At 38.2% G+C, this 16079-nt stretch overlaps 4 protein-coding genes across 4 annotated transcripts; 2 read left to right on the top strand and 2 right to left on the bottom strand.

The window, feature by feature from the left end:
- The first annotated feature begins 42 nt into the window (after positions 1-42).
- H4C11 (H4 clustered histone 11) lies at positions 43-408 on the top strand. Its single transcript, XM_072945546.1, has one exon. It carries the CDS (start codon positions 43-45, stop codon positions 352-354), a length of 312 nt encoding a protein of 103 aa, XP_072801647.1. The 3' UTR covers positions 355-408.
- Positions 409-2951: 2543 nt separating this feature from the next.
- On the bottom strand, positions 2952-3700 carry LOC116284488 (histone H4). The gene has a single exon (XM_072945545.1). The coding sequence runs from the start codon at positions 3614-3616 to the stop codon at positions 3305-3307; it is 312 nt and encodes a 103-aa protein (XP_072801646.1). The 5' UTR covers positions 3617-3700; the 3' UTR covers positions 2952-3304.
- A 4174-nt stretch (positions 3701-7874) lies between these two features.
- On the bottom strand, positions 7875-8307 carry LOC102533785 (histone H2A type 1). The gene has a single exon (XM_015248758.3). It carries the CDS (start codon positions 8293-8295, stop codon positions 7903-7905), a length of 393 nt encoding a protein of 130 aa, XP_015104244.1. The 5' UTR covers positions 8296-8307; the 3' UTR covers positions 7875-7902.
- A 43-nt stretch (positions 8308-8350) lies between these two features.
- LOC102528058 (histone H2B type 1-N) lies at positions 8351-9287 on the top strand. Its single transcript, XM_072945541.1, has 2 exons — positions 8351-9029; positions 9190-9287. The coding sequence occupies exon 1, from the start codon at positions 8626-8628 to the stop codon at positions 9004-9006; it is 381 nt and encodes a 126-aa protein (XP_072801642.1). The 5' UTR covers positions 8351-8625; the 3' UTR covers positions 9007-9029; positions 9190-9287.
- The last annotated feature ends 6792 nt before the right edge of the window (positions 9288-16079 follow it).

Below are 16079 nucleotides of genomic sequence, written 5' to 3'. Positions count from 1 at the left end.
GGTCAGATACACACAAAGCAGCAGCAACTCAACTCTTTCGCAATGTCTGGTCGCGGTAAGGGTGGAAAAGGTCTTGGTAAAGGCGGTGCAAAGCGCCATCGAAAGGTTCTGCGGGATAATATCCAAGGAATCACAAAGCCTGCCATCCGGCGTTTGGCCCGGCGAGGTGGTGTCAAGCGCATCTCCGGCCTCATCTACGAGGAGACCCGCGGGGTGCTGAAGGTGTTCCTGGAGAATGTGATCCGGGACGCCGTCACATACACCGAGCACGCCAAGCGCAAGACTGTCACGGCGATGGACGTGGTTTACGCGCTCAAGCGCCAGGGCCGCACCCTCTACGGCTTCGGCGGCTGAGTTAGCTGTTTTGTCTCCGATTTCCAAACAAAAAGCCCTTTTCAGGGCTTCCTATTTTCTCATTTGAGGAGCTGTGATACTAGTTTCATGATTTAGAAATATTTTGATAAATCACTGCAGGCACTTTCTTTTTTTTTAACGTAGCCGCTTGTTCTCTGAGGTTGGTTTTTGCGTTTTCCAGGGTGCATGCGTACCTAAGCCGCCTAGTTACAGCAAGGGACTGCTCGGTCCATCCTTCACCTAAGAACATAATCGCACGTAATTGGTAAGCGGTCATTAGTTGCCGATTTTGCTAAAAGGTGGATAGTGGGAAAGATTATCTGCTTAATGAGTTACGTTTGTTGCATAAAGAGATCTTGCTATAAATATCTACGTGATTAAGTGGTTAGAACCAAGACATCCGGGACTTAGGACAATTGTTTGGCTTTACTTTCCAGCTGTACTGGGAAAACTTCCACTAGAAGGAAGCCATACCCTGAAACCTTAGCAAATATAAAACAGTACTGTAACTAAATGCCCTGAGAATTTGCAGGTATTCCTTAACACAGATTAGGCAGTTTCATCGCTTGTTCAGGACTCTCCCTTAGTATATTCACTACAGTCAGCCAGGAAAAGATCTCAATTGATGGCTTCGGGAACGTTAGTTAAATAATTCATCTATTTATATTACAGCGTGACTGCTGTGCTTCAGACACTGCACTTGGCACTGGTGATATATGAAGGGGGGAAAAAGACTAATGCCCTTTTTACTGAAGAAAGACAAAATAATAAAAAGTCATTTTACTACATCCAATGGCCAATTATTAGTCTTCACTTTATTTGGGCTGTTGGAAACACTGACATAATTGACCCTACAATTTCTCTTTGATACTTTTGATGCTTCTGGAAAAACCACTTGTTGATGACAACAAAGAATTTGGTTATTGTATTATATTAATCAACATCTTTGTAGAGAAGGATAGAATACTCTATTTAGGTATGATAATACAAATAGGATACTGACAAACCTCCAAGGGCCCCCTGATAGATGCCATCAAGTATTTGCTATTATAGCCACCAAATAAGGGCATTTATACCTAGGAACAAAATCTCTTGACAGTTTTGTCTTTAATATGCATATAAGTATGGTTTACCCAACTTAAAAAGTATAACTTAAACATTTATATCAATAACATCTGGTTCACTTAAGGATGTGGTTTCCTTTTTTGATCTGCCCTCTATTTTCAAATATTGCACAATATATAACAATTCTCATAATTGTATATGCTTAATTATATACATGAAAGAACAAACCTTATGTATAGCTGAGAGGCTACAACTGCAAAAGTAATTTAAATATAAATATATTAACACCTTAATAGTTTCATTATTCAAAATGGGATCTGGATTTAGAAAAGGTATCAAAAGAATCAGGCTATGAATGTAATAGATTTCTAAAGACAAATACTATTAAGTATAACATAGCATTTAAATTATGCACAGAATACCTAGGAATTTGTTGTTTTTAACTGAGACTTTTGTCAAAATTATTCAAGAAATCAGTAGAAAACGAGATAATTGACTTACAGTATACAAAATATAAATATTTTATTTCCCCAACTCAGAAAATGTTGGGGAAATATAATTAAAAGTAAAATCTCCCAGTTCAGAAAACTTCTCCACACAAAGGTAGTAGAAACAGAAAAGTTATTTTTGAATAAGTGTTAAACTAGAATATGAGTGCATCACAGGTAATCTGCTAAAGGGTTTGCAAAGCAAAGAGAGAAATCTCTTTTATACAGCTAAGTGTATACAAACCATTCAAGTATCATGTATGTAGGTTTGGCATTTTGGAATCAAGGGATAACTGAAGTTAGGCCCATCTCTCCCCAGGAAACAGAGGTAGTGTTATCTTGATTGTTTTTCAAAGACATGAGGCTAGGGTCCTCAAGGAAACATTCCTGAGTTGGGAGACTGGCTAGATGTATATTTAGCATTTCACCTTACAAAGGTTAACTATTGGTAAGGCAAGGAGTTCTTTTAAGCTTTCAACTTCAGCTATAAAGTATAAAACCACCTGGTCATTGTTTTCTCATTTTTTGTGCATGTGGGCAATTGCTTTTTAGTGTGTCTCTGCATCTGTCTTTCACCTTTTGAGTTTCTTTCTATAGCTTCTAAAATCTCTGGGAGGATACTTAGACCCTTGACTTTAGGTCTGGATTACCTAGTTTAATTCCTTTCCCATTATGTACCAAGGATCTCTAAATTAGTTCTCCTGGGTTTGAGAGCTGCCTTGTATTTTCTAATCATGAAGCACATTTCTATAATGTGACTTTGTTTTCCGTATAATTTAGTTGAAATACATTTTAAGCACATCCCATCCTTACCAACTGTTATGAGAAGTTAGTAAGTACTTTATCAGCCTTCTATACTATTGAGTATGAAAGCCTATGTAACAGCATGGATGTTTCTTGAGCAGAGGACACATGGAGCTAGAATAGTTGTCACTAAATTGTAAACAAATTTTAAGGCCTTATTGGATATGTTACAAATTAGTGAGGTGCCAAGTGAACTTCTCTTTCCTTCCAAAACCTAAGCTTGCACTCCATCTACAAGAGAAATGCCATTCTGCTAAAAAGCTCTATATATTTGATCCATTTCCTAGCTCATAACCCCACAAACTTTTATTACAATGTAAACATTACTCTAGTAGGATTAATAGGATAATACAGACTCCAGGCTTTAAGGGAAGTATATCCAAGTCTATTAGCCTGAAAAGTGCCAGAATTACAAGTTTCATAGGCAAGGACAAGTTTTTCTAAGAATAAATAAGCAAAGTCAGAAACCAGAAAGATAAAAATTGCAAGCCAGAAATAAAGACCAAGAAGCAAAAACACCAGTCACAGCTCCTCAGATGAAAAGAGTAGGGGGCCCTGAAAAGGGCCTTTTGTGGAAAAAAGAGCGCAGATACTCAGCCACCAAAGCCGTAGAGAGTACGGCCCTGGCGCTTGAGCGCGTAGACCACGTCCATAGCCGTGACCGTCTTGCGCTTGGCGTGCTCGGTGTAGGTGACAGCGTCCCGAATCACATTCTCCAGGAACACCTTCAGCACCCCGCGGGTCTCCTCGTAGATGAGGCCAGAGATGCGCTTGACACCACCTCGTCGGGCCAGACGCCGAATGGCAGGTTTGGTGATACCCTGGATATTGTCCCGAAGCACCTTCCGATGGCGCTTAGCTCCTCCCTTACCAAGGCCCTTCCCCCCTTTTCCACGTCCAGACATGGCGAAAGAACAAGAGCTAGCTTACGGTTTGTCTGTAACCTACCCTGATGCAGGCCTTTATACATCCGTTGGCGGACCGAATTGAGAACGTGAAGAAAGTCGGCGGGAAGTCTTGTTGGGGGGAGGGGAATCTGACGAAGGGGGAAAAAAAAAAAAAGAGGCCTTCTCGGTTCGTTTGTACTGAGTTTTGTACCATAGTAACTATTTTGTTATCTACTATGTTTTAACGCTTTAACAATTGCTTTTGAATGCGAACGCAAAACATTAATGTTGTGGAAAATACAGAACAGGGCGAGCAATAAAATAACTAGTTCTCCTACCACACAGAAATCACCAGTGCTAGCTAATTTGCTGTTTTGGTGAACAGATAAAAGCACATATCCTTTTAAAGAAATTGTATGCATTTTGGGACCTCTTTGCCCTGATTACATTTTAATCAATTTCCCTTATTAAACAGAAAGATATTTTAATGTCTGCTTGTTATTCTTACGAATTTTCTTAATACAATTTTAATCAACTCCCTAGCAGCCATTTTTTGGTTTTATAAATAGATTATTTTTCTATTTAATGTAAATATAGTTCTTAACTATCCTTGGTTGTATGATACTATACTGACATTTCTAATGAAGAGCAGAATATGCCACCCCCAAATATCCCTCTTTAGCAAAAGGACTATTTTGAGGTGATTATTTTTGAGAAAAAGCAAACAAGGAGAATCTTTAAAAATGGTAGCATTTACCCCTTTTTATGGAACGCTTACACTTATATGAGAAATCTCCAGTTGTAAGCATATCTCCATGTGCCAGGAAGAGAAAGATAACTTACAAGAAACTTATCAATGGAGAAGATGCAGGAGTTAAATCTGCCTTACTTTGTTTACTGTGCTTTTCCAGGTCAAGTCCTACAACAGATGACCTCCCCACCACAACATCTATTGTCTTTAGCTGAAGATGGTGTTTAAAGTGGTGGTTCAGGCCATTTCTGGGAGTTTTACTCAGTTCTCAGGGTATCCCAGATACACATAAGAGGTACACAGTATTAAACTTCTATTTTTCTTTTGTTAAATTTTTTTTTAATTATGGAGGGGTCTCAGCCACAGAACAAATGAAATTAATATTTTCATATAAACAATTAAAATAGTAAGAATAGATAAAATTCTGGAAGAGGAGTTTACAAAACCACAAAAAACAATCTTAGGGGAAAGGCATTTTTTGGAAGCCTCAGTAATATGTGTTGCTGTGGGCTCCCAAATTCTTTGTCCTTAGTGTTTGCCCCTTGTCCAGAATCCCTGCCTTCTTCCAAATTCACTCAAGCTGTTTCACTATTCCACCACTGATGTTCATTAACATCAGTAATATTTATTTAAATGTGAGACTACTGATAGACTCGAAGAGGAAGTTGGAGGTACACCAAATTATTAAGATCATTCAGATCAACCCTTTCCCAGATAAATTAATAGCATGAAGTGAAAAGTCAGTGTAAATCTTTCCAACTGGTCTTTGCAACTTGGACCCTTTCTGATCGTCAGGCTTTCTTCTCCAGTTTAACTACTTTGAAGTTATTCATTTAACAATCCCTACATTTTCCCCCACATGATCTCATCCTTGTTTAACTTTCAACTTCTTTTCTGCTTTTATTTCTATCGCTTACTTTATTAAAGAATTTTTATTATAAAATGAAAACAATTTAGTGATGATATTTTATGGGCTTGTCATTGAACTAGGGTCTAGGGAGGTGCAAATAAGAATAAAACTCAGTCTGCATTCTAAGGAACCTTGAAAACTAAAGCTAAGATACTGAAGGGATTCAGAATGAGCTCCCCAAAATGTGCCACTTTTGCATGTGAATTATTTTGAGCTAAAGACAAGTGACATTCTAAGGTCTCAAGAGAAACTTATGCCCCTCCCTTAACTACCCAGAAGAATTTAAAATGGGAATCTTTCCCAGAATGAGAATTATTATCAGAGAAAAATTTTATCTGATTGACCCACCTGTATGGCAGGGCAAACTAATTGCCCAACATCTACTTTTCTTCCTATTGTCCTGTGAATTATCCTCTTGTCCTTGGAAGTCCTAGGCCCCTATCACATTTCTTATCTCAGGATGGCATATAAACCTCATTTTACCTTTCTGTCTCTGAACTTCTCATGTATGTGGGGTTCCTGTATATAGGAAATTAATTTTGAGTTCCTCCTGTTTATGTCTTGTTGATTTGATTTTTAGACCAGGCAAAAGGACCTTAGAAGGGTAGAAGAAAATCCTTTTTCCCTAACAAAACAGCAAATCTTATATGGGAAGATACTGTTTGGTGCTTTCATAATAATCCAAGGTATGCAGAGGAAAATTAATGGGAAGGCCAATTCCAGAAATAAAATTTAAACAATACTTTCATAAATCTTCTGCCACTAAAATTGAATTTTGCCTCATATGAAAACTAATTTACAGTATGAATTTTGGAGTTCTAAAGAGCTCTTCAGGATCTAATTGAACTTATAAATATCTAAATTACTGTGGCAAGGTTTTTGGAAAGTTTTGTTATCTCCATTTATAAATTCAAGTTTTTTTTCTGAATATGTAGATAGTAAAGAAGAATAGTAAGTGCTTTACACAATGAAATTTTATGAATAGCCAATTAATTTAAAAACTTCAATATGTGGAATTATAAACAATGACAAACCACACTTAAATATTTTAAACAAAAATTTATATTCATTTATCAACGATTTCATTATAGATTCATTGACTTCATCAAAACCACACTAATAATTATAAAGGTATGATTTTAACAGTGTGATGATTCTTGTGGGGAATAGAAATAATGCAAAGAAGCAAGTGTTAGTAATCACATCATCAACATCATTAACAATAACAACAGCATATTTTATTTCAAAACATTGGAAGAACTCATAGGCCTTCCTTGGAGCTGTATCATTTACTCTGCTTCAGAGTTCTAGTTCTGAGATATAGTTGGTTACAATTTACAAATTCAAATAATGCAGATGAGTTTTTAAGACTAATAAAATGAATAATTAGCTTCATTGAAGTGAGGATTTGGGTCTTTCAACATCAAATAATCTCAAGTTAAAAAGAAAAGGGGGGGGGGAGGTGACATTTGCCTCATGTTTATGATTGCTGTGGTCACTTTTTCCAAATTGAAGTATAGTCAGTTACAATGTCTCCATATCTGGTGTACAGCACAATGTTCCAGTCATTTTTTTCATTAAAGGTTACTACGAGATATTGAATATAGTTCCCTGTGCTATACAGAAGAAATTTTCTGGGTTTTTTTAAAATCTATTTTTTTATATAGTGGCTAACATTTACAAATCTCAAAACTCCCAAATTTATCCCTTCCCACCCCATTTCCCCCCGTAAACAAGATTGTTTACTATGACTGTGAGTCTTTCTGTTATGTTAGATCAGTTCATTAGTGTCCTCTTTTTCCTTTTTATAAGATCCACATACAAGTGTTATCATACGGTATTTTTCCTTTTCTATTATGGTCACTTATATTCCAAGGAACATTATTTATACATGTGATTGCAGTTGAGATTTAAATATAGGAAAAACAAGTATTTCAGGAGACTCAAAAAACTTATTTCAATGGACTAGGAGTGCCATACAAATTCATTTTCATTATAACATATTCATAAGGAAAACTAGACATTAGCTGATGTGGCTGGGAATTGAAGGCCCTCTCTAGCTAGGGTGACTTGATTTGAGAGAAGGATGTTCAGTCATGGTGGTGGGGAAGTAGGGAGCTAAAATCATTGACAATGGAACCTGATATTGTACAGGTGTGATTAAGTGTTCTCTTTTCTTGTTAAGGGATAAACCTCTCCTACCATGTCTGTAAACAGTCTATTATGAAATGCATTCTCTGCCTGAAGCTATTTGAGACTGGGAATTAACCCGTTTTCATGACTCTTCAAATCACATTTAGGAAGGTGAGTGGTGCTCGAAAAGAATCAATTGAATTAGAGAAGGTAGCCTATAAAGTGACAATGTGTTAACTTTTTGCTTTAGATGACACTCGATCCCGATAGAGCAATCACAGGGATATAGTTTTCGCCCTCGTGGGTTTAACAATAACTATGGGAACATCAAAGGAGTCTCGGCAGAATGACCTAGAAATATGAAAATGTCCAAAACGATATTATTTAGCATCTTAGCATTCCACACAATGTGGTTTCGAAAGCACAGCTCCTCTTTTGATACAGTGGGTGGCTCTGAAAAGAGCCTTTTGGTTTTTGGACAGATCTTAGTTGCAAAGGATACCAGATTTCTTACTTGCCCTTGGCCTTGTGGTGGCTCTCGGTCTTCTTGGGCAGCAGCACGGCCTGGATGTTGGGCAGGACGCCACCCTGAGCGATGGTGACTTTACCCAGCAGCTTGTTGAGCTCCTCGTCGTTGCGGATGGCCAGTTGCAAGTGGCGCGGGATGATGCGCGTCTTCTTGTTGTCGCGGGCCGCGTTGCCCGCCAGCTCCAGGATCTCGGCCGTCAGGTACTCCAGCACCGCCGCCAGATAAACCGGCGCGCCAGCACCAACACGCTCAGCATAATTGCCTTTGCGGAGCAGACGGTGTACGCGACCCACCGGAAACTGGAGCCCGGCCCGCGAGGAGCGAGTCTTGGCCTTGGCGCGAGCCTTCCCTCCTTGCTTGCCTCGTCCAGACATCACGGAATTATAATCCACCAACCTAAACACAGTTTTAGTTGATTCACTCGAAGCTACCCTACTTATAGTCTTTTCTGGGCGCGAAAATGAAAGTGTACCATTGGCTGAAACTACAGTTTTACTTAACCCAATGAAATCGCGGTTTTGAAATATACTTATTTTGATTGGACAAAACTTTTATATGACGTGTCCGGGACTTACCACCAATCAGACAACACGGCTCTACTCACTGCCTCCTTCATTTAAGTAGCCGTGAAGGAAGAAGACACGTACAGCCGCACACCCATCTTTCCTGTTATTTTTGAATTGTTCAGTAGGTAGTTTCCGACCATGCCTGAACCCTCCAAGTCCGCCCCGGCCCCGAAGAAGGGCTCCAAGAAGGCGGTGACCAAGGCGCAGAAGAAGGACGGCAAGAAGCGCAAGCGCAGCCGCAAGGAGAGCTACTCGGTGTACGTGTACAAGGTGCTGAAGCAGGTTCACCCGGACACCGGCATCTCGTCCAAGGCTATGGGCATCATGAACTCGTTCGTCAACGACATCTTCGAGCGCATCGCGGGCGAGGCGTCGCGCCTGGCGCACTACAACAAGCGCTCGACTATCACTTCCCGGGAGATCCAGACGGCCGTGCGCCTGCTACTGCCTGGGGAGCTGGCCAAGCACGCTGTGTCCGAGGGCACCAAGGCCGTCACCAAGTACACCAGCTCCAAGTGAGTCAGCCCGCAGCGGAGCGATCGGTAAGGCTTGGCCCACACCCCAAAGGCTCTTTTCAGAGCCACTCAGTATTCTAAAGAGAACTGACACTCACTTCCTGCAGCAAGTGGTTCTTGTTTGCTGCAAAGAAACAAGTTCCGCGTTTCCTTATTTTGATCTTGTTAAAAATTACTTCCACTACAGTGTACGTGGTGCTGCAGCATGCGCGAGACATTTTTATGTCTTTATGTCCAGAAGGATAAGATTCATTATCAGATAAGCGTAGTAAAGAAGACAAAATATCCTTTGTCCAAAAGCAAAGTTGGCTCCCGTTTAAAAATTTCAATTTGGCAAAAAGTTTCTTTACAACGACCTGAACGCTCCTTCCTTAACTTTAACGTGTAGATACCTGACTCATGTAATGTTTGGCACGCAATAAGAAAGCCATAACTCGTTTTGTTTCCTTTCGGGAGCTGTGCTGACTTTCCTCCCCTTTCCCTGAGTTTGGATTTCCCAAATATTAAGTTAGAAAAGGCAGAAGTAAGAAATGGAAGCGAGAATCCAATTCAAATCATTGCACGCATCGACCAGTTGCCACGTTGTATCGGTAGCCAATCCAGAAGCTGCGCGCGTAGTTTGAAATTAACCAACGGTTTCCCTTTGTGAGTCTGTCCTAATTGGGAGAATTTGGGGCAGTGCGGATTTGTGGGAAGATATCTGCCAGTTTCTCCACTCCCTAATTTCTGAGTGAAATTACTCTGTACTGGAGGGATTAGGTCCTACTCCCTGCCTTTCGTGTCAGAATCTGCTCCATGTTTTCCTTCTCTATTTGTGTCACTTGGACTTAACTATTTCTCTATTAATTGGAATGAGTTTTAAAAGAAAATTATTAAGTAGAGAAGAAAGGCTGTTCCCCTATTCTCAATTCAGGAAGTCAAAATCCATCTCTTCATTTTAAACCTTTACAAATGGCATTTAAAACTCTTGTTCTTTGCAGGCCAGTAAGTGTGGAAACGTTTCCCCCAAAAGTATGCTATTCTACCAATTGGCCACTTGCTGCAAAATTTCCTATTTGTTCCAATTCCATGTGAAAATATACAGGTGACCTAATAAGTTTAATTTGCAATATGCTAAGACAGAAATGAGTGACTAGCCATGAAAAGTCTCAAGGCTCAAGTCTTGAAAGGGGGAAGGGAAAAACTACTTTGAATATTTGTTTAAGGCCTCACATTCAAGGTTGAATGGGTATGATACACATCTTTTTTGAAACTATTTTTTTTAGGTGATTTAAGATGTCAAATATCTGAATTTTTAAATTAGACATGATATTAAAAAGTATGATTTTAATGTATGTTATAATAAAATAGAGGCAAAATATTTCCCAGAAGATTTTCTCATGCGCTTATAAGGAAGGAAAATATCCATGAATAAGTTAAGGGTTTTCTGGGTATGTTTTAATTCTTAAAAAAAGGTATTATATCCCATCTACTTTATTTCCAAAAATAATACAGAATATAATATTGAGAGTATAGGCATGGCCCATTCATTCAATTTGCATAATACAAAACATTCAATAATAAATTCTAATGTCTTTGCACTTGTTCAAGGGAAAAAAAACATAAATTTACACCAAAAACTAGAATATATATGTGTGGTGAGAACTTGAAGCTACATTTAAAATGTAACCCAGATATATCAGTGTCATTTACTAGTTTGTTCTTGTGAAAGAATATTTTGAAAATATGGAACTGTATAAAAATATTCCACTCCAATTGGAAGGTGACACTGTATAAATGTAACACTGGACTTTTAAAAATAATTCTTAATTTGATTGTAGTTTTATCTTAATTCACTTTTCCCCCCAATATTTGTAACTAACATCTTTAAAATAAACTAGTGGAAAACTAAGGTATTCTGTATGTGTTAATGTATTTGGCCAAATATAAATAACCGTATTTGACAAAAAGTCTTAAGAAATTGAAATTCAGTGGTGCCTGTAGTTAAAATAACTGCGCTATGAGTGTGTGCATGTATGGGCATATATATATTATAAGCATATAAAATATGCTTTATACACAATACACTAAAATATATTTTAATTTTTCCCAACACTTACTGCAGGAGGATGACAAAAAATACAAAGGCATTGATCGTCTATTTTCTGATTATTTTATGCTCATGGTACAGAACAGCAGTGAGATGGAGAATATAAATAAATCTAATCCTTTGAGATTCTAGGTTCATATTCCATTAGTCAGAAAACACTTTATACATGCATACATACATATACAGCTATTATACTCATTTCTATTATGCTTTTTATTATATTTAATGGAATTAATAGAATAATCAGAAACTGGACAGTCTATGCTTCTGTAGTTTTTGTCATTCTCTTGAAATGAGCATTGGAAAAATTAAAATTTCATCTTCTTTTAAAATAACTGGTATAGATGATAATGATTAGGAGAATCACTTGGAATTATACCTTGCAAAAAGGCAACATAGTAAGAGCATCCTTATGTTTATTAGCTGTGGACTATAGTAATTCTTCCAAAAGCTCAAAATGAAATATTAAAATTACTAATGTGTTGTGGATATTTTTAAATTGTATGCCTGGATAAGAGTCCGTTGTAGTATGCTTTATAAACATTTTAATAATACTATTTTTAAAACACATTGTTTAGATAGGCACCCCCAAATCTGGTAAATCGCCCCCCAAATCTGGTAAATTAACCTTGGTAAGGTGGTTTTACATGGCATAAGAGTGAAGCTATCAGCTCAAGAAGAAAAGTGAGTTTGATTTAAAAATATTTTTTATTCTGGGATAAGATAAGAGACTTTCAAAAAAAAAAAAGTAACATGGGCTTAGCCTTGAAAAACTGTTTTTAGCTTGTCATTAACGTGTTCTCAAAGTCCCCTGAATCAGCCAGGTGTTTCAGTGCTCTCCCAGAATAATCTAACATAAACCCTGGCGTGGAGGTTCCCACCTCTATTCAGGAAACTAAAGTCCTTGAAGAGGACCTGATTGCAGGTTTTGAGACAAGGGATATCCTGATGCGTCTAGGACATCATGCTGACTGAAAGCAAGGATGATCTCCGATGTTGGTGTAACAATGGCAAGACTTAGGGTGAGAGAGGCAAGAAAGCTTGAAAGAATCCCCACTGTGTAAGTAGTGTAATTGGCGAATCAAAACTAAGCAAACAGAACAGCTGTAGTTGTCCACTGGAATAAATTCAGCGTCTAAAAAGCCACGACTCTGAGAATCATCAATTGGAAGAAACACTATGATGAGCTGAATAAGAATTTCACGTGGTGAAATTTGATATCTGTCTACTCATCTTTTCCCAAGTCTTTGTGCCCTACATCCTGAAATGAGCATCTTGTTTTCCAGAAAGTGCTCATCCTTGCAAATCTCAAGGGTGTGTTTTGCTTGCATGCAGGAAAGGGCCACCTCCTGCAATGCTATAGAATCCAGTCTCAAAATAAGAGCTCCCTGAGAAAGTCATTGATGCTTTGTGAACTAAAATTTCATTTCAGGACAACAACTTTCATTTTAATGACCGCCGTGGTTGGGAATCAGTCCAAACTCTCATTCCCAGGGCATTCTCAAACTATCCTGCGTAGCAGTTTCTGCCACAGCCATCCTCAATAGTACCACCAACAATATGGTTACTAAATAAATAAATGAAATGTTAGCTTTCTTTTTGTCCCAAAGATGGTCATTCTCTAAATGTGGTCTGGGGACCCCTAGGGGGTCCCAGAGATCCTTTTTGTGGATCTGTGAGTACAAAATTGTTTTTATAATTATCCTGAAACTTATTTTCCTTTTCCATTCTCAATGTCCACTTGACAGTTAGATTGCAACAAATTGAATGCAAAAACAAGTACGAGAATCTGGCTGACTTCTATTAAGTCAGACTTTAAAGATATTTGCAAACTTAAAACAAGTTTCTTCTGTATAGCACAGGGAACTATATTCAATATCTTGTAGTAACCTATAATGAAAATGAATATATGTATGTCTATGTATGACTGAAACATTATGCTGTACACCAGAAAATGACACACTGTAAACTGACTATACTTCAATTAAAAAAAAGATATTTGCAAGCTGTAAAACAATGCCACTCTGCTCACTAATTTTTTTATTTTGAAAAGTGTAGCCATCTGCATAAAACAAGTACATTAGAATGAGTTTATTGTAATTTTAAAATGATTAACCACAATGAATGTTTTTTCCAGTTTTAATTTCTAATGAGGCAAAAATCCATAGTAATAACCTACACAGTAATAACCTACATAGTAATAACCTCTCTGCTCACTCTCCCCTTCCCAGAGGGTCAGCAATCCAGGTCTGCCCAAGTGAAAGGCTAAAAGGCATGACTATGGATGAGACCTGGATTTGCAGTAGCTACTATGTAATTTTTTAAAAATATTTTATGTATTATTGTATTATTTAATAATTTTATTGGGGGGGGAGTAATTAGATTTATTTTTAGAAGAAGTACTGGGTATTGAATCCAGGACCTTCCGCATACTAAGCATGCACTGTACCACTTGAGCTATACCCTCCCCTATAATCATTTTTAAAATAGAAGTTTAAACATTAACCCATCTTCTTAGTTTCTTTTGTCCTCATTCCTTATTATCAAAGAACCAAAACTAGGCCTAGTCCCAGGAAGGGAAGCATACACCTCTGATTTCTATGGGCTGTTCTACTTAAAGGAAGACAGCTATTATGGGGAGAATTTTTATTCCTCCCACAACCTTCAGAAAGTAACCATATTTAGGGATAGAGTCTTTAAACATGTAATTAAATTAAAATGAGATCATTGGGGAGTGGGTAGGCCTTACTCCAATATGACTAGTGTCCCTTAAAGAAAAGGAAATTTGGACACAAACAAGTACAGAAGGAACACACGTTTGTGGGAACGATGGCCATCTGTAAGCTAAAGAGAGAGGCCTAGAACCCGTCATTCCCTCACAGCCCTCCCTCAGAAGGAAACAACTTTGCTGGGGAGCCTTGATCTCAGACTTCCAGCCTCCAAAACTGAGAAAACAGTTTTCTGTTGTTTAAGCCATTCAGACTGAGAAACCGTGTTATGGCAACTGTAGTAAACTAATAAAGCAGCCAATACATTAATATAACGTTATAGTCCCAATCTTCTGGCACTTTACCTGTGGACAGAGATACCACTAGCACATACCTCATGGGATTGGAAAAATAAATTGGATAATGCACAATATCCAAAGATAGTACACACTTAAGAAATGGCAGCCAATAACTAATGTGATATTTTTCTTTAGATGCCAAAAGCCATACAGTTTACTCCTTGAGGGCAGATCCTTAAGTGTAGAGCCATGACGGACACCCTGACATTTGGTAATCCCCAAAATACTAGAGCAAATGAAACCAAGAACTTCCAGACATACAAGGAGATAAGCAAGAGAAATATATGAATGAGAATAAAATGCTGAAAATAGAAAAATTGGATGAAGCACCAAACCAGGTCATTCTGATATTTAGAATTAATTAAGAACCTACCCTAAAGCGGCTTAAACAGGTGGAAGGAGCACATGCCCTGGAAAGTCTTTGGACACTGTGCCCTGTACTTGCTAGCTGGGTACCTGGGCTACTACTTCAAAGAGCCTGTGTACAATCAGGCCATGCATGATGGCTGTCCTCTTGCTCTCTGCACATCCGCTGCTGGACCAGTCCCTCCTTCACCTCACCCTATTCACGGGTCTGGCTCTTCCTCTTTTTACTTTTTTTTATATTTCAAATATATTTTATTAATATTTTAGGTTATTTGCATTTCCAGGTAAAGTTTAGTATTTGCTTATCAATTTTACAGAAGAGAAAATGCTGGAATTTTTATAGGCATTGTGTCAAAACAGATGAATTTGGGGAGAATACCAATTCAGTATTTTAAAACAGCATAATGCAATATCTCACCATTTATTTTAAACTTCTATTTCTTTCAGCAACGTTTTCAGGTTTTAGTATATAAATTTGGGTTTTGCTCTTAAATTCGTTTTGACCCTTCCTCTTAATCAGAACTGATCAGCACCTGCCTAAGCGCTTGTCCCCTGCTCCAGTGGGTACTTGCTGATTCTTGGACCAGAATGGCTTCACCATGCCGGGCTATTAAAGAGAAATATGGCCCCCTTAATGGTTGTTAACCAAAGGGATAGTGAGAAACGGCCTCCTCTCTGGTTTCCTAGTAACTGATGAGTCTACCTAACATCAATTCCCCCTCTGACTGGTACACTCCCCATCCTGAAATAAATTGCTGGAAAATAAATTGCTGCCATGTCCTGCCTGCTGTTGGTACAGAGTGAGGTGTCACCCCAGGACCTTGCTTCAGACGTGTAAGATCCCCTGTCCAATAAACCACTGATGTCTCTGTCGCTGTCTCCCGGCTCTTTCTTCCATCTCCAGGCTGGGCAATTACAGGGCTTGCAGGCCTGTGGGGTACAGCCCAGCACTGCAATTCTCCTGATTATCTGTAAAATGGAGATGAATAATAAAGCGCTAGTTTTCCAAGAAGGACTTTATGTGATGATATACACTGCTTCCAATTATGTTCTTGGGACCTGAATGAGGTACAAAAAGGAAAGTTATTATAAAAAAGGCATTACATCAAATTTTTTCTTTCAACAAAATAAATAATAATTAAATAGTTTGAGAACAAAAAATAAGTATAATTTAATAAATGTTCCACCACAAAGTGAACTTCCCTGGGTCACATACTTGTATATTTCTTGAGCTAAACATATTACAGCAGCTCAATTGAATACTACATTAATGAAACCAGCATTTTCACAGATAGGTACTAAGTACTACTGGGGGCACAGAAAATGATTATAAGCAGTATATGGACTTTGGTGTTTAAAATGTTGAAACAGAGAATGAAAATATCATTCTCTTTTCTACTCTAAATTTTTCTGATTAAGTAACTGGGAAAGCATTAATTTGGTGCTGGTGAGACAAGAGGGAAGAGGGCAGAGCACAGCCACTCAAGGAATGACAGCAATTTAACACCAAAATGGTGGAAGATTTCAACTCCTAGTAGGCCTTAAGGATTAAGAG

This window comes from Vicugna pacos, chromosome 20, assembly GCF_048564905.1.
Source record: "Vicugna pacos chromosome 20, VicPac4, whole genome shotgun sequence".
NCBI lineage: Eukaryota > Metazoa > Chordata > Mammalia > Artiodactyla > Camelidae > Vicugna > Vicugna pacos.
This window is presented reverse-complemented; position numbering and strand designations above follow the sequence as displayed.